Genomic DNA, 24396 nt, shown 5'->3' on the forward strand with positions numbered 1-24396 from the left:
TTTGTTCACTTATGCACACTCCTAGCTAAAAGGAAATGTAAAATTGTGCTGGTAATTGTGACGTTGCTTTCACCCATGGCTTTCACCCTGGGAATGTGTATCTGAATTTTGCCACCAAGGGATGAAGCATGTCCTTCGGCTTCTCAAACAGCTTCAGATAAAACTTAGAAATTGGGTGTGAATTGTAGCATGAACGTCTGTCCCAGGGTGCCAGTATTTTTTCTGGCTGGGTAAGAAAGTTATCTTCCCTTGGGAGACAGCATTTTCATGGCTGCTGTAGTTTAGTTCATGCTACAGATAAGAGACAGATGGTCATATTTTTAAGGATACATAAATAGCTTGAAATGTAAAATAATTGAAAGATAAATAATCGCTATTTCAGAGTCCCTCCTGAGACTATAGATCAGGAAAAATCTTTGGGAAGAATCTGGGGAGGAAAATAAAGAGGCTGTTCTTGGCACAATGGGAAAACTTCAGGCAGATGGATTCTGTCCTTAGCCCTACCTTTCCAAATGCCCAAGTGATGACTTTTAACATTTTAATGTCCCACTGACATTTACTAGGTACTTAGTGTCTAGAATTTGGCTACTATAATGTGTTCCCCAGTATGGTCTACTACAAATGAAGAGTCTTTTAGGAGGCCTTTCACTGACCCCACAGTTTCAAAGCATTTCAAAATAGGTCAATGTGTGTGTGTGTGTGTGTGTGTGTGTGTGTGTGTGTGTGTGTTCTTTCCTTTGCAACCTTGCAGTCACATTTTTAAAGCGTTTTTGATAAACTTGCATTTAGGTAGTTAGTCACCAACATGAATTGCATGAATTGAACACCTAACATGTGTCAAGTAGGATGCTGGACACCACAGACTCGGGGAGAGATGGAACAAGGCTCCTACTCTGCAGGACATCAAAGTCTGGTGAGGGAGATGAGGTGCCAATCTTACAGCAGTGGGGCAAATGGATTGATAACAATGTGCGGGAGTCCAGAGAAGGGGCACCTACCTTGAGGAGATCATGCGATGGTTGGTCTTGACGGCTGTGCTGTCAACAGCAAGTTTGTTATCCCCAATATCTCCTTAGCCAGGAGCTGTCAACTTCGGCATATGAGCCACGGGCCTTACAGAGTAGGCATTCAAGAACACCTGCTGGCGGCCAGCTTAGACAGTCTCATCTTAGATCTCACAAAACAAATCATGTGCTCCAAGAATGGTTCTTCCTAGGTGGGCCAAGGTCTAGGGATGGCTTTGATCAGACTGTGGACTCTCAAGGTGAGAGCTGTCCCTTCCATCCCTGGGACGTCACTGACCAGCCTATGCTCAAACCCTCCACAGGTACTGCAGACATTTATACTTGCCCCTTCCTCCTTCTCATTTCCCACACAGAGTCTTCTCTTCTCCAGACAGGATGTCTCCAAATTATGCTCTTTCTGAAGGAGTTTTGGGTACTCTGCTATTCTGATCATAGTCTTCAACATCATGATATTGGGATGGAATTACATTTCAGTATCACTGGTTTCCTTTGTGATAAATTTACACACATTATTCAGAATTGGGGTCCATGGGTTTCATTTCACTGCCAAAGAGATTCACAGAACAAAAAAATGGTGTATTTTAGGCATGGTCTGCTCAGCATAGAAGAACACAGGAGCATCACCTCATTTCATTCCATTCATGTGAATTATTGTTGTTAGTAACTCTGGGTTGAGTCAACCATAACTAAATATCCAATGGTGCTTCAATACCATGTCTCCCTCCTTCTAGTTTTGTTGTTGTTGTTTCTGGGTTAACCTCAGTGCTTAACAATCTTATATCCTTAACCCATGCTTCTTCTTATTACTAGTTCTGGATCTTCCACTGAGTTGATGTCCATGTATTTTACAACTTCATACATCATTGATAGAAATGTTGAACAGGGTAGGTCTGAGGCCACAGCTCTGCCTCCATCCTTAATTAAATGGACTCATAATGGCTTGTGGGTCACTTAACAAAGTACTCATCTGACTGATAAGCTGTAAAGTCCAAATGAGGATCGAATTGTCAATACCTTTCTTCTGAATGTTCACTTCCTCTATCACTTTTCCAGTAATCTTGTTTCTGAATGAAATAGTTGAATATAAGAAAGCCACATAGGCTCTCACAAACTACTGTTGCCTGTTTTCCAAAGTGAAAGATGATTACTGAAAAAATCCATTACAAAATCTTGCTTAGGAACAGGGTCACAGAATCTAATTTCTTCCACATTTTGAAAACCAGGATATCATTTCCACTTTTCCTATCTTCTAGTCTCTCACTTGTTCTCCCCGATTTCCCAAAGATTCCACCTGCGTGTCACCCATGTAGTGTCTCCATCCTGCCAGTGCCTGGTGTGTAATCTTCCCAGCAAGGACTTGTGTTCCTTTGAAGCAGTGGTGTGCTCCTCCCAATACCACTTTTTCCTGGGCTTCCACCACCTTACTCAGGCTCAAATCTCAAACCATTCTTCTCATAAAGCAGCAAAGTAAGAAAGTACAGGTTATATTTTCTTTCAGCCATCCGTCATATCACTGTTAGCCTGAATGCAGCGCTGCCTCCTCCTTATCGTCCTGCACCACAAACATCTAAAGATAGCAGCTCCTGTTGTCTTTGGCATTGCTAGGGAATCTGTCCTCCTTTGGATATTCAATGTGCCATCTGAATGACTCTTTCTTTTGAACAGTGTGTTAACAACCAGTGAAAACTTCCTGTCCTTTGCAGTGGGCATGGCCCTTGTGGATCCTGGTGTAACGTAACTCAGAACCCAGATATTTAATTATTAAGATCTCAAGGACCTTAAGCAATGTAGCGTTAGCTTACATTGAGTCTGAGGTGCCTGTGAGGCCTCTGAGTGAAGATGCTCAGAGAGCAGACTACTGGACAACATAGTATCCAAGGCTGTATATCCAATGTATTCTATTGGCTTGGGGTTGGAAATATGCCAATACAAATTCATCTCAAGAGAAAGATTTCACAGAGCATTTATGAGTGTAATCAGTCCACTATTTTTTCTCTCTCTCTTCCTAGTAGCTGCTACACCTCTCACAAAAGGGGTAAGAGAAAGGATCTTGATCTTAAGTTGTTCAGTGCCCTGTGTCATCTTTGCAGTGCCATGATTTATAAAACAACCAAATCTCTGTCTAGCCTCCTCACCATGGCACAGTGGTGAATGTCTACATTTCTATGTAACATCCCCAAATTATTGCTGTGGATAGTCAAAAGCAACTAGCTGCGATGATATAAAGAACCGAAAGGAAGTCTATTTCCTATATCTTGATAGGAATGAAATAACAAATATGTTAATAACTGTGATGCCCTTCTTTGTCCTTGTCCCAGAATACACTGCTCTCCATTCTTGTGATGGAATTGCTTTCCCTCTGGAGGAAGATATTCATAATAATCAGGTGCCCCAATGAGGAGGAATAGTTCTCCAGATAACACCTAACCCTGGCTCATGTCCTTCATTTGTCATTTGTCAGAGGCTGGTTCTGACTCTCCTTCATATTGTAGGACTGAGTCTCCTAAGACCTGGGGCTGAACCTGGAATGGAGAGGCCGTGGGAATTAGTAAGGAAGAACTGTATCTCCTCAAGGCAGGGACCACGTCTGTTCTCACACTACCCCTAGCCTTGCTTTTATTTGTCTGCTCAGGCTGCCTTAACAAAATGCCACAAACTTGATGGCTTAAACCACAGAAATTTAGTTCCTCACATGTCTGGAGGCTAGAACTCCAAGATCAGGGTGGGGTGGGGTTAGTTTCTGGTGAGGGTTTTCTTCCTGGCTTACAGCCAGCCAGCTGCCTTCTTGCTCTGTCCTCTCAGGGCCTTTCCTCTGTGTGAGTGCAGAGGGAGAGTGCTCTCAGGTATCTCTTCTGTTTTATTTAAGGACACTCGTTCTCTTGGTTAAGGCCACACCTTTATTAACTCCTTATACGCCTATTTCTAAATACAATCAAATCAGGGGTTAGGACTTCAACATATGAATTTTTAGGGGGACATAATTCAGTCCATAACAATGTACCATACATATATGTGGGATACAGCAGTTCGTGACTAGTGAATTTTTGATTGATTGAATGGATGAATGATTTAGTGATTGATTTTTGGTGGTCAGCTGGAAGGAGAAGAGACTTGAACAGAGCAGGAAGTTCCTCTAAGGCCCCTTAGAGCAGCTCTGAATCCAAAAGGATCTTGTAACTTCAACTGGCGAGTCTCCACATCTCTCCTGTCCCATTTAAGGAAGCCAGTAGGTTTGTGTAAGGGATTAATGAGGCCACAGATATGGGTTTCATTCCACGTGGATCAGTTAATTTCATCCTGAGAAAGGCTATTCCATAACCACAGCCAATAAGCATTAGGTATTAGGAGCTAAACATTGGCAATTTAGAATAACCCAGACACAGACATGCCAGAGTTAAGCTCATCTAGTATTCCAGCACTGAACTGCCACTATCAAACAAACAACACATAAGGCATGAACGCCACACAGGGTCCAAATGCAGGTATTATTCTTTGCAATGGAAGTCCTCATTCTAAATATCAGAGTGCAAAATTTGGGTTCATTTCAGTCTGGTAACCTCTTAAAGCTAATCTTTAAGTTGTGTAGTATATGTTTAGAGAAAAATTTAGGAATAAAAAAAAACAGAAGAAATGAAATCACCCATAAAATTTCTTGACACCTTAATAAAATTGTTTCTAAGCTTTTCTTTTACATACTTGAATTGCATATCTAGAGCTGTTCAAGAGACATATATGCATATCCCATATTTAAATATACATTTATAAAATAATTTTCAAGGTCTGTATAACACTCCATCTAGGAGATGTGTAGTCATATGCATCCTGTGGATATATGTGGGATTTATTACCAGTATGTACACAAGGTAGCAGGAAAGATAATTGGCTTTATCTCATAGTTTACATACAGAATTTTACGTTTCATCCGCCAATATTGGCATAGTCAAAAGAACACATAATTCAGCCTGCCTGCTATTCTTCAGATAGCAAACTTACGTGTCCTTTAGTATAATTATTACAACATTCACACTTGGATAGTTGAAAACTGAATTATTTCCTTTTCTTTTCAATCAATGAGGATTTGGTGATGAGATGACTAACAAAGTACACCGATGGTCCTCCCTCCAAAGGCTCTCTTCTCATCATTACTTCCTATAAGGTGCTGGGTTCCCCCCAAGCACTCCCCATACGTGGTATTGGTCAGCTAGACACAGGGCCCTCATGCACATTACACTCTGTTAGTAATTTCATCCCTTGTACACAGACCTACCAAGTGCCAATTTTCTAACAAATTGCATTTTCCAGTTATTATTGGCTTCAATTTTATAGTCACTTTTGAGAAAAATAAATATCAGTTGAAAATTCACAAAAAAGTGACATTTCTCCATGAGGGCGGCATATTTTTTCTTGTTTCCCTGTCTCTCTGTTACATTTATGCTGGCCCTGGATTGTGACAGAGTCAAGGTGCCCTAGGTGGAAATTTAGGGGCTAGAAAGTGAGGATGTTAGGCGAGGGAAGGCACAAAGGAACGCCTTTTTCTTGAATGCTTACTATGATGCACTAAATACTGGAATAAGTGCTTTATATATTTTATTATATTTAATACTAATCATAGGAGGCAGGGATTATGCTTTTAAAATAAGAAAACTGAGACCCTGGCAGGTTATAGGTCGGATTTCTGGTCAGGGCGCATGCCCAGATTCCTGGCTCAATCCCCGGTAGGAGGCCTGCAGGCGGCAGGGAGTTGACGTTTCACTCTCACATTAATGTTTCTCTCTCCCTCTCTCCCTCTCCTTTCTTTACTCTCTAAAAATCAATTTAAAAAAAGAAAGAAAGAAAACTGAGGATACATGTGAAATGATTACCATGGTGAAGTTAATGAACACATCACCTCATATGATTACCTTTTTGTTTGTTTTGGTGAGAACACTTAAGATCTACTCTCTTAGCAAATTTCAAGTATAAAATACAGTGTCATTAACTGTAGTTACCAGGCTATCCATTGGAGCCTTATTCATTTTATAACTAAAAGCTTGTGCCCTTTGACAATTATCTCCTCATTTGCCCCAGTCCCCAGCCCCTGACAACCATCATTGTACTGTCTATTTCTGTGAGCCCCCCCCCACCCCCCGATTCCACATGTAAGTGAAATCATACAGTATTTGTTCTTCTCTGTTTGGCTTATTTCACTTAGTATAATGCCCTCCAGGTGTATCCATGCTGTTGCAAATGGCAAGATTTCCTTATTTTTAAAGGCTGAATAATATTCCACATTTATCCATCGATAGGCACTCAAGTTGTTTTCATAGCTTGGCTATTGTGAATAATGCTGCAATGAACATGGAGTGCAGATATTTCTCTGAGATACTGATTTTACTTCCTTTGAATGTATTCCCAGAAATGGGATTGCTGGATCATATGGTAGTTCTAATTTTAATTTTTTTGTGGAACCTCCATATACTAGTATCCATAATGGAAGACCAATTTCCAATCCCACCAACAGACAAGGGTTCCCTCCTCACCATAGTCTTGCCAATATTTGTTCTCTCTTGTGAATTTCTCAATCTTCAAAGAATTTTACAGCCAAAAGGTTTTTCAATGCTTTTTCTGCAAGTTGGCACTACACACCACTAACTTTGTAAGTAAAGAAAAGCTCCTCTAAGTTATATAGCAAGCTTGTTGCTAGAAATTCAACAAGCTACAATATGTTTTATTACATTGATAACTCTGGCTTACAATGCTTATGCTTACATGAGAATATAAGCTTTTGGATTTCCTTTGTGCAGGTTTTAATCTAGAGGTAACAAGGGCTTTGCCTAAGAAAATAACTCCCTCCCCGCCTCCCCCAAGCAAATAGACCTGAGATATCTGGAGCAACTAATAAATTGTTTCTTTCTGTGTTAAAAGATAAGGCTGAAAATAAAAAGACCCCAAAGAGAAGTAACATTTATTAAATTATACTTATGCTATCCTGCAAATTATTGATATGACAGTCTCTCCCAAAAGAAGGTTGAGATATCAAGAAGTAGGCGAGAGCTTGAGAAATCCAAGTGTTTGCAAGCAAGAAGTAGGACTAGCCAGTGCCTGCTCAGAAAGTAGGACTCTGAGACTTTTAAGTCTGGCTTTTCAGAAAGCATTCTGAAGTCAGTACAAACAACGTGTGCAGTAAAAATCACTCTTGAAAATCCCTTGAATCTCCTATAAAGTTCAGTTACCTTCCTTTTCTCAGGAAGTCCAGCATCGCCTCTTCTTTCTCAAGTTTTAACACAGGTTGCTACTTCCTCAATGGAGTCCCATGGCTGTTCCCCTGCATTTGGAAACATGTGCATGAAAAATGCACACCCAGACGTACCCTCAGTGCAGCCAGATGCTCCCAACTACAGGAAACAGGGGACCTGTGTCTAAGCCAGGAAACAATGGCTTCCCTGTTCCGTCCAGGAATGAAACCGTGGAGGGAATTTTACACACTATTAAATTGTTGTCTCTCTCATTTACTCAATTCTTTCTTTTTGGATGAATGAGTATAGTTGAATTTATGTACTGTTAGTTAAAATCATATTAATCAACCCCTCTGCATATGCAACTTGATGCAAAGTTGTTGGACACCTTCTTAATCTCACTTGACCATCGGAGGGGAACTGGGTGAAGGGGTGGCAGAAAGCCCTGGCGATCACAAGGGTGCAGTGAACCCTTTCATTCAGATCAGAAGAATGACAGCAAGTCACCAAATGACATGTCAGGTGATTAAGGCAGTTCAACTTTGATGATCTTTGGTGATCTCTCTTTCTCTCCTCTCTCTCCCTCAACAGGCTGGTCCATTCAGGTCCAGGGAAAGGATCTCCCCAGGCTGGTGTGGATCTGTCCTTTGCAACACGAACGGGTACCAGGCAGGGGATTGAAACGCATCTCTTCAGGGCTGAAATCAGCAGGGACCTCTCCCACTGGACCAGGAGCATAGTACAGGGCTGCCACAACTCAGCTGAACTCATTACCGAAGTCACCACAGGTGAGCACTGCTGGCTACGGGCTCCCCATGTCACACTCTTACAGGAAGAACACACCCTCTACTTCGCCCTGGCCTCAAAGTGGCTCCCATTCCTGGCCTTTGGGGATACTTAAAATGTCAAAGGTAAACATAAAGTCTTCTAAATTAAGGCATACCACATGCCCTCCTGAACAGGAGCCAAAGACTTTGTGGAAAGCCTTAGCCCATCTTCATTCAAGAAAAGTTCTGATTTGGCAAGGCAGATACAGTTTCCTGCCTATAAGCCAGGTGGCTCACTGGAGGCATGAACGTGAAGGCACCAACCAGAAGGGTTCTTGTTATAAACAACAGAAATGGATTCTGAGTACTTTATCACAGGATATAATTGTTGAAAATATATTAGGTAGATCGCAGAACTGATCAGAAAACTGGACAACCGGCTCTAAGAAAAGAGCCAGAACCAAAGGCATCTCAGTGGGGGAAGCAGAGCAAAGGGTTGATGCTTGGGGACACTCAGCAGTCACCCCTGCCCCTGGTATGAATGGAGAGGTGAGCAGGATGGAGGGAGCACACAACTGAGCACAATCCACATTCTTGTAGTGCGCTAAGATAGGACAAGTTAGAAATGGGACGTGTGTGTAGAAGGAAGAACCCTTCTATACTGTACTATTGATTGAGAACTTGCTATATGCCAGGCAATTTATATAATTCTGTGAGAAACAACCCTCTTGGGTTCCTAAAATCCACTAATTGAGACAAGACCAAGAATTGGAAAATGAAATAATTTGGAATAGAAACATCAGTGTAAATACTGTTTTGGGTTGTGTGTGTATGTGTATGTGTGTGTGTCTCCTAGGTCACAATGCATAGCCTCATCTCATCTAATAATCCTCACGATTCCCCTGTCTTGGTAATTTTACAAGTCAGAAAGCAAATTCTTAAGTAACTTGCCCAAGATCACACACCTAAAAAACAACAGCATTGACTTTAACTCTACGTTGTGTCTCTCTCAGGTCCATTCTTCATTCCCTGAACTGTCTACAGAGACATGGAACTTCTCACTGTTCTGTCAGTGTTCCCAAAACAACAGTTCTGTTCAGAATGCTGTGATAAGTAATTTTTCATGCCCAATCCATACAGATAGATAGGCAGGTAGGTAGGTAGCTAGATGAAAAATAGATGATAGATAGATAGATAGATTGATAGGAAATACATGCTGTAAAGTCTTGTACATCTGCTAAGGTGGACTCCATAGTTAAGCCAGTGTTTTCCATCAGCCAGCACAACATACAGTTAACACCGCCTGTAATGCTACTATTCCTGATTCTGAGCTCTAAGACAAATTGTTTCTGGTTCTGAGGCCCAAGACCACCTTCGTCGTCTAGGTCTCCTGTGGCCACTCATAAACGGGGCATTAGGTGACACAGTGCGGAGTATCCTCAACAGCAGTCTTCCAGTAAACCCAGCTTTGAAGGTGCTTCTTATAACATTCTCAGTACCTTCTTCTCTTGTGCTTTCTTGCCAGTTCTTTCATTTTTCTCTATCTTTGAGAATGTAGTACAAGATAATAATCACAAGTGTGGGTTTTAAAGTCAGAATGGCCTGGATTCAAACTCCAGCTCTATTTCTTTCTCAGTCTCTTACTGAAACCTCCTAATTTTTTCCATCTATAAAAAGGAGGAACTCATAATACCTACCTCATAGGGTGTAATCAAGAATTGAGAGAAATAATCCATGTAAAACACCTACCACTTGGCACATAGTAAGTGCTCACTAAGTATTACCAGTGGTTTCTCTTGTAAGTATTTCTCCAGACCTATGCGGGCCAGTATACTAGACTCTGGCCATGTGTGGCTACTTAAATTGAAATCAATTAAAATTAAATAAGTTCCTCAGTCACACTAGCCACACTTCATGTGCTCAACCGCCACTTGTGCCTACTGGCTACTACGTTGGACAGTGGAAATCTAGAGCCTCTCCTTCGCAGTGGGAAGCCCTGCAGTACAGCTCTGCTCTCAAGGATTTCCCACGTGACATTATGGGCACGGTGTTTCCGAACTTTAGCTGTGCTGAAATCAGCAACAAAAACAATGTTTTGAAGTGCTATCCTCCAAAGCCTCAGATTGCTGACTCCCACCCCAGAGGATCTGATCCCACCTGTCTGGGGTGGGGCCTGAGCACTTGCATCTACTGAAGTACCAGGTGGCGCTGATGCTGCTGGCCCCTGGCCTCTGTGAGTGGTACTGCACTGGGTGCAGCTTCCTCCTGCACCAGGAGTATTTGAAAAGATGGGACACACATCAATGTGTAGTAGGGTTTCTCCACATTTCCTCTACTTGTGCAAATATGAAAAACCAATTACTTTGTAGAATTTTTGCTGCATCTCCAAGCTAATTGATCTTTTTGAAATTAACCTGAAACAAATGAATGTCCCTAAATATTCTCCAACATTGTTGAAAACCTTTTTTGGTCACTGAATCTTATTTAAGTTTACATGCCCATTCTGCATGGCAAGAAAAACTGGAGTTTTTGAACCCATGAGTAGGGAAACTCATAAGCCACCTAAAAACAAAATTGAATGAAGTTTTACGTGTATTATCAGAGAAAGTTCAGACTCCTTGCAACAATTTTGGAGTGTTCTAGGAAAGAATAAAGATAGCCAAAGGGATCCGGTTTAGTTGACATTCCACAAATTCTGTAAACTCCTTCTCGCTCAATAAACAGAACTCTATTTCAACAGGAAAACAATGAGGCTGCTGGTAGACCAGCCAAAGGAGACTAACACAGACTTGTGTGGACTGATCTAGTTGGATGCTGGGAGAAAAGAGATGATGGCAACGAGCAATGGTGCAACCCAGCTACAAATTGAAAGATGCCTGCAGAGTTGGGCAAAGGGGCTTAGGTTTTAATCAGGGCTTCAATTAACTTGCTAATGTGTTCAGTTTATCCTGTGTAGGTTGAGAGCGTCTTCAGGTAACTAATTCTATTACATAAAGGCCATGAATGCCATCTGAAGTCAACTAGAATTAAAAATAACCACAACCAGTCCATTCAGAATATCTGATGGCATAATTTTAAAGTTCAAACATAGAGGAAGGGGAAAAAAGAAACCCAGAGTTAGAACCCATTCACACACATATTCTGCAGGTGGTAGAAGTGAAAGTTGTCAAAAACAAGGATTCAAGATGAGAAGCCATAAGTATGTCTACCACTATCCTTGGTTATCCTTGGGCCAGAGGGGTGGCAGTGGTCTAGGGCCTTTCTGAGAAGATAACAAGGCTTATTGAAGGACTCAAAGACTAATAGAGAATGTGCCTTTGGAAAATATCAGCCCTTTGTTACAAGTTGAATGCTGCCTGGGGTAAGTCGGAGGAAGGGGTTTGTGTTCTAAAGGAGCTTCGATGAGAAGCCACCTCATTCTGTGAGCACATTTGGACCTCTGTTGCTCCTGCCACACTCTGCAGGCCTCTGCCACCCACCCCACTGTTGTTATTACTCTGAGATGCCAAGATCCCTCTCCACAACCCTCCGTATCCTGAGTCCCAGAGGGTGAGAAGCTACATGGCACAGAGTGGAAAGAACTTGAATTTTGAAATCTAATCCACCTGAGTTGTGGCAAGCTCACCTCTCTAATCTTTGCTTTTTTTCACCTGTATAATATCCAGCTAAGGTCCTGCTACAGAAGGGTGTGGAAAGTAAAATTCAGTTTGGTTTATAATGCAGAGCTAAGCTAGAGATGGTAAAGAGGGATCAATAATGCCCTTATTCTGCTCTTCCAGAACCCCCTCCCTCAAGAGCTTTCACGTGTTTATGGAGGCCTGAGTGGATTTGCTTGCCAGAGTCTGTTAAATGTGGTGGTTTGTGATTAAAAAAAAAAAAAAGTCCAGTCAATACTTGTTAACCTTTCCAGAACTCTTTGGTCAAGGGTTTTAAGTATTCTCAAGTCTTCCTAATGGGAACTCAGATTCTGATGGCAGTCCCGTCACCAGCTCGTAAGCTCAAAGCACTAGTCTCCTTCCTAAACGCAATGAGCACAGCACCACAGAGGAAAGCCGGCACCTCACCTGATCGATCGGGAGGCTTCAGTTTTGTTCCTTTGGCTCAGAGGGCACCATGTGGGCAGCACCCGAGGTTCCTGGACACCACACTGAGCAGAGGAAGGACACAGCCCTCTTCATGCAGGGGCCACACCTGATATCTATCAATTACAACTGCTTTTCCAGGGCCAAGGTGATCCGCTCATCAGGAAATTTAAAAAGGCACTCCTCTTATAAAATGAGCTTGGTTCAACTTTCTTAAAAAAAAAAAAAATTAGATTATTTTTGAACAACTCACTCCTGACTTCTTAGGTGTGTCACATTTGTGAATTTTGGCAATGCAATGCTTGTTTTTCTCACCTGGTAATAAAGACGATAGTGTGCGCCCGTGTGTGTGTGTGTGTGTGTGTGTGTGTGTGTGTGTGTTTTGGTGGTGATGATGATGATGATGAAGATTCAGAGGTAGCTGCTTACTCTAAATCAGATATCAGTTTTTTCAGGCTTGAGACAAGGACCCCTATGTGTTGTCTGACGGGCAGATTAGGGCTGGAGGCCAGATAAAATGCAGTAAATCCCAGCAAACGGGATTTCTTTCCATTTATTCCCTTTAGTTTCATGGAGCAAGTAAAATTACAAGCTCAAAATCAACCCAAGGAGAATATTTTAATTGACAATTACTTCTTTTTAACTTTAGAAAGAAATTTGGGGCTGGCCCCTGGGACTGAGGAAAGTTGAAATGTAAGTGCCTGGGAAAATGGATTGCCTTCCATGGTTCATCTCTCTCTTTCTCTTCCTCTCTCCCTGCAGCTTGCACCTACAGAAACCAGGAGTGCCGTCTGACCATACATTATGACAATGGATTTTCTATCACCACTGAACCACAGGAGGGTGCCTTTCCCAAGACAATCATACAGGCCCCATATGAAAAGTTGAAAATGTCTTCAGATGATGGAATCAGGATGCTGTATTTAGATTTTGGAGGCAAAGATGGAGAGATTGTAAGTTCCCTTTTCTTTAGAAAGTGTGATTTCCTATATTTCATTATCCAACACACCTACAATGGCTCGCAAACATAGTGCTGCCTTGTATTTATTTATCATTTGACTATTTAAAAAGTACTTGCAGGTTCATGTCTTTTTTTCCTTTTAAATATATTTTTATTGATTTCAGAGAGGAAGGGACAGGGAGAGATAGAAACATCAATGATGAGAGGAAATCATAGATCGGCTGCCTCCTGAACGCCCCCCTAGTGGGGATCGAGCCCACACCCCGGGCATGTGCCCTTGAATTGGAATTGAACCCAGGATCCTTCAGTCCCTAAGGTCAACGCTCCATCCACTGAACCAAACTGGCTAGGGCCAGGTTCATGTCTTATTTGATCCTTAAAAAACTGATCAAATCTATTTTTTCCATTTATTTATGTTAGTCTTATTTTCCACTAGAATACTACATAACTATTTGAACCCAAGGAAATAATCCTTTATGAAGTCAGCATTAAATTATGCTCAAATATAGCTTCACATGTACATCATTTTAAAAAAGTATCAAGCATTTGATCTAGCGTTGGCGTTGTATTGTATCAGGGATGCAGAGATGTGAAATAGCAGGTTCTGGTCACCTGGGAGGTCCCACAGGAGCAGAGGGCATAGAGAGCACTGAGGTAGGAGGGGCTGGACCAGGGGCAGATTCCAAGCCACAGGGGAGAGAGGGCCAAAGGCCCAGAAGTTTGGGGAAAATGTGAAATGTCCAACAAAATGCCAATTTGCCAATGAAGACATCATGCTTTTCATATCAATTCAAATAGTCCCTGTGTTTCACTCCGCGATTATTACCACCTGCTGTAATGAGAAAGTACATTAGTTCAGATCCACTGAAGGGTGAGAACTGCCCTTCCTTCTATTTTCTAGCAAGTGTAGTTCTTGACATTTCTCAGGAAGACATAGCATCTCATTTAAGCTGTGGAATGTAGAAGGTCAAAGAGGATCTTGATTTGGTAATAACTAGTCTCAATTTGGGTCCTTCCTAGTCACTGGATTAGTCAACAAATGTGTATTGACTTCCACTTGGTAACAGGGATGGGGAATATATAAAATGCGGAGATAAATCTCAATTTTAAAGATGCAGGAATTTCACCTGGCCAGTGTGGCTCAGTGGTTGAGCATCGATCTATGAACAAGGAGGTCACGGTTCGATTCCCTATCAGGTCACATGCCCAGGTTGCGGGCTCGATCCCCAGTGGAGGGTTGGGGGAGGTAGAGGGGGGGGAGGTGCAAGGGTGCAGGAGGCAGCCGATCTAAGATTTTTCTCTCATCATTGATGTTTCTATCTCTCCCTCTCCTTTCCTCTCTGAAGTCAATAAAAAATATATATTTTTTTTTAAAAATCCAAGTATTTTAATTCAGCTACTAGCCTATCCACAATCTATCCTTCCCTACCCTCATCTCTCTAGTTATTTCATTGGCAATTCTCTGAAAACCATTCACGGCTGACTGAAGGAAAGGGCCAGGACCACACTTAAAAGAGCTTAGGGATCTTTAATCCCAAATTTCAGCACCACTGTTCTAGAACATGCCCTACTACTAGTCCTGACAAACTATTCAGATTTCTTCCTAGGGCAGCCACAGAGGGTCATGATGAGTCCTCACCCTATGGCTGACAGGTGATCTAAATTCACTTTCTGAAAACATTTTCCAGCCAGTCATCTTTCTAACTTTGAAAATGGATCCACAGCATTTTATAGGATATTTTGTCATTTATTTGTATGTTTCAGTCAGTAAAGTCAGCCCGAAGCACCAGTTGGGGAATAAGTAAGTGATCTGAAAGTCCATTTTACTAGGAGCCCTCCTAGCTCAGCTGCTGTTCTGCCAATCACCCGGTCGTGTGCTTTTCCCTAGAAGAGTCGGAAAGAACAAGAACCAGTCTCCTGCTTTACCCTTGACTTGAAAATTCAAGGCTATTTTTGCTTGTGAGGAAAATCACTTCTGTCTAAATGTCAGCCTTCCTGCCTGTAATTACGACCTGACTCGGAAGACTTAGAAAGGACTGATTTGCTGCCAGTACATGAGGCTGATAAGCTCAAGTGCACAGACAGCTCCCCCAAAGTGTCCGGTTAAGCAACCCCAGGAAGCAGGCAGCAGGCCTCTGGGGTGGGGGAAGGGAGCAGAGAAGAGCTGTGGGACAGGCAGTAAGGTGAGGGTCAAGAGACACATACTGTCTAAGTCTGGAGTTAATCACCACTGTCATGGGCAGTCCTTCCATGGCTTTGGATCTGAGTATCCCCATCCATAAAACACAGGGACTGAAGCAGGTCATCTTTAAAGTGACTTTCAGAAGTTTCGTTCTGTTGGTGAAACAGATCATGGTGGTGAAGCCCTGACTCTGACATCAGATAGACTTGCCTTTGAGCCCACTCTCTCTGTACTGCACGGTCAATGATCTCAGAAAGCTTTATCACTTCACCCAAATCTTAGTTTCCCATAGAAGTCACAGAGATCACAACAGCTACCTCACAGGGATTTTGTGAAAATTCAATGACAGCATATAGAAAATACTTAGCACAGTGCCTGGTTCATATATAATGTGTAAAACCTTAACTTTGCTAGAGACACATTCAGCTTGTTATTTTCCATCATCAGAGAGAATTGGGGACGGTAGATCAGAATTGGGCACAAGTCTAAAAATACAGTTTTTAGAACCTGTATCCAAATTATGGATACTGAATTGGACCAGGCGTTGGCTCTGCAAGAACACGAGGGTGAGGCTTTGGAAAGGGCCTTACCAGACATGTGACATGCTTGCCTACATCAATCCAAGAGTACAGGCCAGTGGACAGTGAGGACACAGTTGCTGAGCAGCATGAGTCCTGTGTTTGGAGCGTATAAAGAATTTTCACATACAGTTATCTCATTTAATACTCTAATCACCCTGTGAGTTGGGTAGGACTGAGAAAAATTTTAAGTGACGCTTCATTTAAAAGAGCCAAGACTCAAACCAAATCTTCAGACACGAAATTTAGTGCTGCTTCATGCGGTACCTAACCCAACATAAATAATATCAATAATGTGATATTGGAAATAGACAGTCAGGAAGGGCAATATTAATATTTATGCTATTGGTATGTATAAATTTCACAGAACCAATTTCAGAGAAAAAGATATGTGAGATGTAAGGAATAAGTTCAAAGAGGCACTTTTTAGTTTCATTGAGGGGAAAGGACTTAAAAACATTAATTGCCCCCAGTTAATTCTGAAAAGCAGGCAGTGCTCTGACCCCGTTGATGTGTAAATCGCTCTTCTGTACCAAGCATTACTTTGATAACCTATCATGATCTCTTCTTTTCAAATTTCAGCAACTGGACCTTCATTCCTGCCCCAAGCCAATTGTTTTCATCATTCATTCCTTCCTGTCAGCTAAAATCACAAGACTGGGCCTGGTGGCCTGAACAGAGGTGCGACTTGCCTTTGAGGGAAGGAGGGTTGTGATGCCACCAGCAAGTGTGCCATCGACGTCGCATGCCACAGTCGGCTTTAGATCCCGGGAGCCCTGCGTAACTGTCCCAGACTCCTCTTGTCAATTTCACCAACTACAAGGAGGAATCCTAAGAAAACACCACAGGGAGCATCAGAATCAAACTGTCTTTTTAGAGCAGTAAACGGGTAAAGAGGAGAGGGCGGTTGGAAATACTCGGCGTAGCTTTTGACAATCAAGGACGTTCCAGTAGAACAGCATGTGCAGATCTTAATCACACCAGTCACTAGGCAACTGGTTCACCCAGGTAAGCAAGGGCTGAATAGCAAGATGAGAAATGGACATTTTCCTCTCTCCTGTCCGGTAATGACCCCATGTTTATTGTGATTTATCTCCTACTTTTGAGTTGATTTTCCATGGAAAGGAGAGAGAAGTACTTTAAATGGAAACCCACCTTTTAAGTATGAAGCACCTCTTACTTTTTCTTAGTGAATTATCTTTCGGTGATGTAGAAAGATGCTGAAGTGTTCCATTAGCATATGCTGAGCAGGAATTGAAGCCCCAGACACTGATCTGAGTGGTAAGCTGGTGGAAGCTGAGCCAGCGGAGACTGAAAGATGCTTAATTCTGGGCTGCACTCACACCAAGGTCTGCCATTGTAGAGCCAAGACTGATAGCGTTATTTATAGAAAGCAAATTATGGATACTTTTTTTTAACGATTGCCATTTGATATATACATATATATACAAGTCATGTGGGGTTAACTAATTATCATCATTCTGTGGTTTTCAGTGGAAGCACTGAGCAATATATTGACCCTTGTTCCTGCCTGTGCTTGTATGCATGTATTTTTGAACCAGTAATAGAGCAGCCTCATATCATTCTGGATGATACTGGGTTTCACATATAGACCCAATGTTATAATCAAATCTATTGATAGCGTCCACAGCTCTTTCGGAATTCCAGGGAAATAATATAATGACCTGATATTTTTCTACAAGAATATTTTCAGACGCCACATAACATATTACTGATCAAATGCTTTTATCTTTTAAAACAAATTAATTAAAAAGACACCTAATACTTGATAAAGGAGCCACTTTCCTCAAACCCTGAAAATAAGCTCTAGAATTTCTATAAGCATTTGTAACCTTTTTTTCCCATACAGTTTACATAGACAAATAGTCTGGGTTAGATATGTGTGTGTTTTTTTTTCAAAGTTGTATTTTGGCAAATACTTATCCTATGCAAAGAGCTTTAAAAAGTGGAAACTGTTAAAGGAATGTGATTTGCTCACTCAGACATAAGTGTTTATTCAATTGCAAAATTTTATTTTAGATCAGCGCTTCCCCAATATGTATCGTGTCACACTAGTTCCAAGGGGCACTGAGTGGTGTTTTATGGGGGTGGCACTAAGAAGTTGGGAATAAAAAATGTTTGTTAAATACGGAGTTAAGAAAAGTTAAACAGATTGCAGGCCTTCTCAGAGACTTCAATTTACATTGCAGTTCTCCAAGGGGGATCCATGTGCCATTCCCTACATTTGCCTACAGAACTCCTTTCTAACAGAGCATCCTGGGAAGTTTGTGTTACAAATACAACAACAACAACAACAACAAAAACAAAACAAAACACAAGACATCCTGGGTAGCTCTTGTTAAAAGGGAAAAACAAACAAACAAACAAAAAAAACTGTGGAAAATACAGTTTTAGAACCTAGATGGTATTTTTTTTTTTTTTTGGTTTCTTATTTTAAAATGCTGAAGAGTGTCAAGTCCCAGGCTGACTATTGTAAGAAAAGCTTTGATGCATTTGTAAATTATACTGCACTCTTTCATTATATATTTTCAAAATCACTGGAATGTTGTTATACAAGAGAATTATACTTGTGATTGTAAATAACGTGTTAAATTACATATATTAATGCCAATAGTTTAATTCAACAATATGTAATCTAAGGTGCTCAGTAGTATATGAAGTATGAGTTACTCATAATTAAGTTGCAAAGATCCTATTATATATTTATAGACAAAGTAAAATGATCACAATTACAAATATGATTTCTTCATCACTTAAGTTTTGGACTGATTAATATCTGGGTGGGGAATCAACAGAAACTACATTCTCTGCATTTATAAAAACTTAATATATTTATATTTTAGAAAAAATATATTTGAATAAAATTAATGCATTTTCTGAATTAAAATGTGTTATGAGCAAGAAATAGAAAATTTTACTAAGAGAATTGTATATATGAATCATTTTATTTTCTTCCAAGTTAGTGTATCATATAGAGTGGCTATGATGAATCAATTCCAAACACTCATTTTTTTCTCATTCTGAATTCAAATTACGACTTTACAGTGTAGATCATAATCTTGTCTTGATGTGTGTTATGAGTGTTGTGAATGACAAACTCATACATCTGGATCATGCCTGGTATAATCAAATCAATCAACTGAGTCATTTTGATGAATTTGTCTCTGCCCGACTTGCTCTGTGCTCAGTCCGTTTCTTATGTGAATCAATGAATTATTAAATTCGCAGTGTTTGTCCCTTTAAGGGCAAACCAGCAGGAAAGAGGGATGTTTAACTGTACTTAGTGGGAAGCTACCCATTTGTTAGAGATGTGCTTAGGTGACATACCTTTAAACCATCCCAGAAGCATTTAAAGGCCAGCAGGAATATAGGTACCAATATTTATTTTTTCTGACTTGAACTAAGTAGGAGAAACAAAACCATACAGCTATTAAAAAGTATCCAGGCAGAGGCCTTAATTAACTCTATCAGTTGGTGGAATTAAAAGGCTGAAAAATGCATGCTCCTTTGTTTAAAAACTTATTGACCCTTCTTGGTTGAATTCAGAAGGAATGATCACAATGGTCAGAAGCACTCTCCCAAAATTAATGTGCAGGGCCTCTCTGGCCCTTTTTTTACAAATATCAGATATTCCATCTTCAGGGGATTAGAGTGGGGGTGGTGTGAGAGAGTAGTTTGGAATGTACCTTGAGTTTTAAAAAAATGTGCCTATGTTTATAACACGATGGATATCATGTAAAATTTATGTATGAGTTAAATAAATATTCACCTCTGAATATGGTAGACTGGCTGGTGGTCTCATGATAGCCACAGAGGGATATGGTCTTGTGTAAACACAGCTTATTCTCTTCCTAACACTGGCCTTTAGAAGGTGCTGATGGACAAAGGGGATGCCAATAGCAATGGGCTTTTGATTTTGTCTTTTGAGTTGTGTATAGTTTCAGGATGGGTCTTCACCTGAACTTAAGTTGTCATGGAATTCCCCTAAGCTCCTAATACTTGAAATCTGTAATGCTAGAACTTGGTTTGTGTTTAAATTGCTTGTAATAAATGTAACAGGCTGGGGTTGAGAAGTCATTTTATTATTTGATAATTTAGTAATATGGAGATTACATCTAGAACTGTAGAATCTCAGTTTTGAAGAGACTTTGGAAGTCATCAAGCATATTATTGTCCAACGTTTATGTATAGTTTTAGCATTTTAGAGTATATGACTTGCTAGTAATATAGCAACACAGCAAATATACATAAAAATGAATATAAACCAGTTAAAAATTTTAAAGTTTGTACCACCTAAAGTCATCCCACATACACTATGGTCGAGGTACCACATTTTCCTAAATGTTAACCTTGTATAGTATTCCAGTAAACTCAGAAATTTCTTCCTGAACATACCTTGTGGTTGTTTATCCCACTGGAAATAAAAATTTTCCAGCTCTGGGCAGGTTGCTCCACTGGCCACAGTGCTTAGAAAGTTCGTACATCCTGAGAGTACAACTTATGTCTGCCTACCTTTCACTCGTTACCCTGTTCTACCCTAGAAAGCACTGAAAGTCCAATCTTTCTCACATGAGTGTCTTATGTAAAAAGACAATTTAAAGCAGGTGACTACTAGGTAATATAAAATGATCTAAAAATGGCTTTATAATTCCTTATTTTCATCTTTAAAATACCAACTGGCCAAGATTCTATAATTCCTGGTAGAAAGTCATGGGAAAACAAACAATTATATCCACCATTAGCTGGTGTATATATATATATGATGTCCCAAAAAACATGTGTACACACACTTTGAATAACTATAAAGGCAGCATTTATTAAAATACATTTCATTCTCAACACTGAACTGTTAAAGTATGCATACATTTTTTGGGACACCTATATTTAGCAATAATTTGAAGGGCAATTTGGTAATATATATAAAAATTTAAAAATACATGTACCTTTAAGACTTTATCCTAGAGATACACATGTACACATACTAATGTGTAAGGATCGTCTTTGCAGCATTGTTTGTAATAAGAAGCTGAAAAGGTCAATGTGACCATCAAGAACTAAATAACACATCCTGGCCCACCGATGCACTAGAATATTGTGCGACTGTTACAAAGAACGGCCTAAGTGCTAATGTGGATGAAATGTGTAAATGCAACTCGTGCAAAACGCAGATATAAATATATTATAGATATTCTGTTTGTTTCTTAAAAAGTGGTCCTCAGGAGGAGCGGCACTGCTGGGGTTCGTGGAAATCTGTGCTAGTGTTTCGTTGTCACAATGATTGGGGAGAAGGGACACTATTGGTATTTACTGAACAAAAGCCAGAGTTGGCAGACTTCCTGCGTGTGATGACAGTCCCTGCATCCAATGGAACTACTCCCCACATAATTTTTGTGTCCAGAATTATTCATACAGGTGAAAATCATGTTTATAATGACTGGAACCTAGACCCTGACTACAGTTTACATGGAAAAGCATTATTTTTTATCTGATTCAACATATTCTGAGTTTTCTAGATATGCAATTTCCACATATATGGAAGGTTGTATTTTTGTTTTGTTCAGGGCATTTTATAAAAACAAGTCACAGGCAGCAAGTGTGAACATGGTACTTGAGTTACCAAAATAAGACCCCTGACTACTTTTTTATCTGTGCCTCATTCATGCTGAACCCAGGTGACTTCATTTTGTCTCAGTACAGCTGCACTCCAGCACCTCCATGTTGAAATGCATATACTTTATTATCATCTTTTCCTTTTCTAAAATGTCTTTACAGTCAGGGGATATCAATCAAAGAATCCTGACTGCATGTCGGTTATGTACCTGTACTATGCAAACACTGTGTATCTCCTCAGACACACTCAATGTCATCATCTAGTCGACGCTAAGCTGCTTACTCAAGGTTAGGCCCTAACAGCTCTGCTTGAACTAAGTGTTTCTGCCACTCAGAGCCAACTAACTGTTTGCCTGGAAACGCAGCCTCCCTAACTCTCCCCTTGGCTGCTGCCAGGTCGGCTAAGGAGATGCATACTTGAATTTCTGGTTTCTGTCATCAATTCCAGACTTGGATGGTAGGGCACACTGTAGGGCATAAGTACCCAGAATAGCTGCTAAGGCAGTGGTTCTCAACCTTCTGGCTCTTTAAATACAATTCCTCATGTTGTGACCCCAACCATAAAATTATTTTCGTTGCTATTTCATAACTGTAATGTTGCTACTATTATGAATCGTAATGTAAACATCATTATGTATATATGGTCTTAGGTGACCCGTGAAAGGGTTGTTTGACCGCCAAAGGGGTCGCGACCCACAGGTTGAGAACTGCTGTGCTAAGGTAATGACCTGAACCACACAGGACTGTAGGAGATTCAAATGTTTGCGGGCCAAACAGGAGTTAATAGTAGGCAGGAGCTGAGCATATAAAATAATCCTCTTCCTGCTCCCTCCTGTGTACTTCTCAGACATGGTTTCTCCATAGACTCTATATCCTGAGAGACATCCCTTGTGACTGAGAAGACCCCTGATGGGTGACTGGCTGTCTCTTTGGGCCTCATGAAGCAGTGGCCAGAGCAGGAATGGATCACCTTTGATGCCCTATTCTTCACTCTCAGTGCCCTGGAATTGGGCCTCTTAAAGCATCAGCACTTCATCCCTGCTTCAGCTTTGGTTTTCTAGGGAGCTTGGCCAGAGACTTTTATTAATTTTACCTTGGCACCAAAGGGAACATTAAAAATACTTCTTATAAAAGGGAGCCCACTGTATGGGAGAACAAATTTGGCAATAATACATCTGATAAAGGGTTTATATCCAAAATATATAAGGAACTCATACAACTTAACAAAAGAAAGATAAACAATCCAATAAAAAAATGAGCAAAGGACCTAAGACACTTCTCCAAAAAGGACATACAGATGGCCAAGAGACATATGAAAATATGCTCAAAGTCACTGATCATCAGAGAGATGCAAATTAAAATAACAATGAGGTATCACCTCACACCTATCAGAATGGCTACCATCAACAAATGACAAGTGCTGGCAAGGATGTGGAGAAAAGGGAACCCTAGTGCACTGCTGGTGGGAATGCAGACTGGTGCAGCCACTATGGAAAACAATATGGCGTTTCCTCAAAAAATTAAATAGGGAACTGCCATTTGACCCAGTGATCCACTCACTGCTAGGAATATATCCTAAGAAACCCGAAACACCAATCAGAGAGAATGTATGCACCCCTGTGTTCATAACAGCACAATTTACAATAGCTAAGATCTGGAAACAATCCAAGAGCCCACCAGTAGATGAATGGATAAAAGAGCTGTGGTACATTTATACCATGGAATACTATGCAGCAATAAAAAAGAAGAGTCTCTTACCTTTTGAGACAGCATGGAGGGACCTGGAGAATATCATGCTAAGTGAGATAAGTCAGTCTGAGAAAGACAAGTATCACATGATCTCACTCATATGTGGAATCTAAGTAACAAAATAAACAGATGAACGGAGTGGATCCAGAGATACGGAAGCATGGAACAGTGTGGAACCTTGGAGGGAAGGCAGGGGAGGGTGGGTGGGTGGAAGGTAGTCAACCAAATATCTTGTATGCATATATGCAAAACCCATGGACACAGACAATGGGTGGTGAAGGCCTGGGGCGGGAGTGGGGAGGTTTGGGGGGATTAATGGGAGGGGGGGGGGAGGGGGACATATGTAATACTTCCAACAATAAAGAATTATTTTAAAAAAATATTTCTTATAAAGGGCATCGTGGGCTTGCTCAGTGGAGGAAAAAACGGACACATAATAATATGCTTGTACTTGTATAAAATGCCTGGAAAGATACATTAAAAAGCCCTCTCATTATCAGTTATTGCTATAAAATGGGACCATGAGTATGACCTTAATACCCCCCCCATATTACATAAACTTCTTAAATGTGCATTTTAAAATTCTCTTTTGAAGGTTTTTTTAGGGGTAAATATTCTGATAATGGTGAATAATGTTTTTTTAAAATATATTTTATTGATTTTTTACAGAGAGGAAGGGAGAGGGAGAGTTAGAAACATCAATGAGAAACATCGATCAGCTGCCTCCTGCACACCCCCTACTGGGGATGTGCCTGCAACCAAGGTACATGCCCTTGACTGGAATCGAACCTGGGACCCCTCAGTCCGCAGGCCGATGCTCTATCCTCTGAGCCAAACCAGTTAGGGCGGTGAATAATGTTTTTAAGTTGTTTATAAAATCCTGAGTAATAGTACTATTTGTAAATATGGCCCGAAATTAATGACCATATCACCTGTTGCCTTCTAAATCGTGCTTTGATTTCACAAGGGAAAGCAAGTATAATACCTCATTAACTGACTGAACCATATCCATGTAGGGTATGGAATCCCACTTGTATGATAACAGACAAGCAGTAGGAACCTCTATTTTTTTTAAAAAATATATATTTTATTGATTCTTTACAGAGAGGAAGGGAAAGGGATAGAGAGTTAGAAACATTGATGAGAGAGAAACATCGATCAGCCGCCTCCTGCTTACCTCCCACTGGGGATGTGCCCGCAACCAAG

At 40.7% G+C, this 24396-nt stretch overlaps 1 protein-coding gene across 1 annotated transcript in view; it reads left to right on the forward strand.

Moving 5' to 3' along the window:
• SNTB1 (syntrophin beta 1) overlaps positions 1-19896 on the forward strand; it is a 200012-nt gene extending 180116 nt beyond the window's left edge. Inside the window, exons 5-7 of the mRNA XM_070392404.1 lie at positions 7832-8028; positions 12852-13042; positions 16393-19896. Of these exons, the coding sequence (XP_070248505.1) occupies positions 7832-8028; positions 12852-13042; positions 16393-16485 (481 nt within the window). The 3' untranslated portion in view covers positions 16486-19896. The remainder of the gene's footprint in view (positions 1-7831; positions 8029-12851; positions 13043-16392) is intronic.
• Positions 19897-24396: the final 4500 nt, after the last annotated feature.

Source organism: Myotis yumanensis, unplaced genomic scaffold (genome assembly GCF_028538775.1).
Source record: "Myotis yumanensis isolate MYYU_CA2020_CCGP unplaced genomic scaffold, mMyoYum1.0.hap1 SCAF_15, whole genome shotgun sequence".
In the NCBI taxonomy this organism is placed as follows: Eukaryota; Metazoa; Chordata; class Mammalia; order Chiroptera; family Vespertilionidae; genus Myotis; species Myotis yumanensis.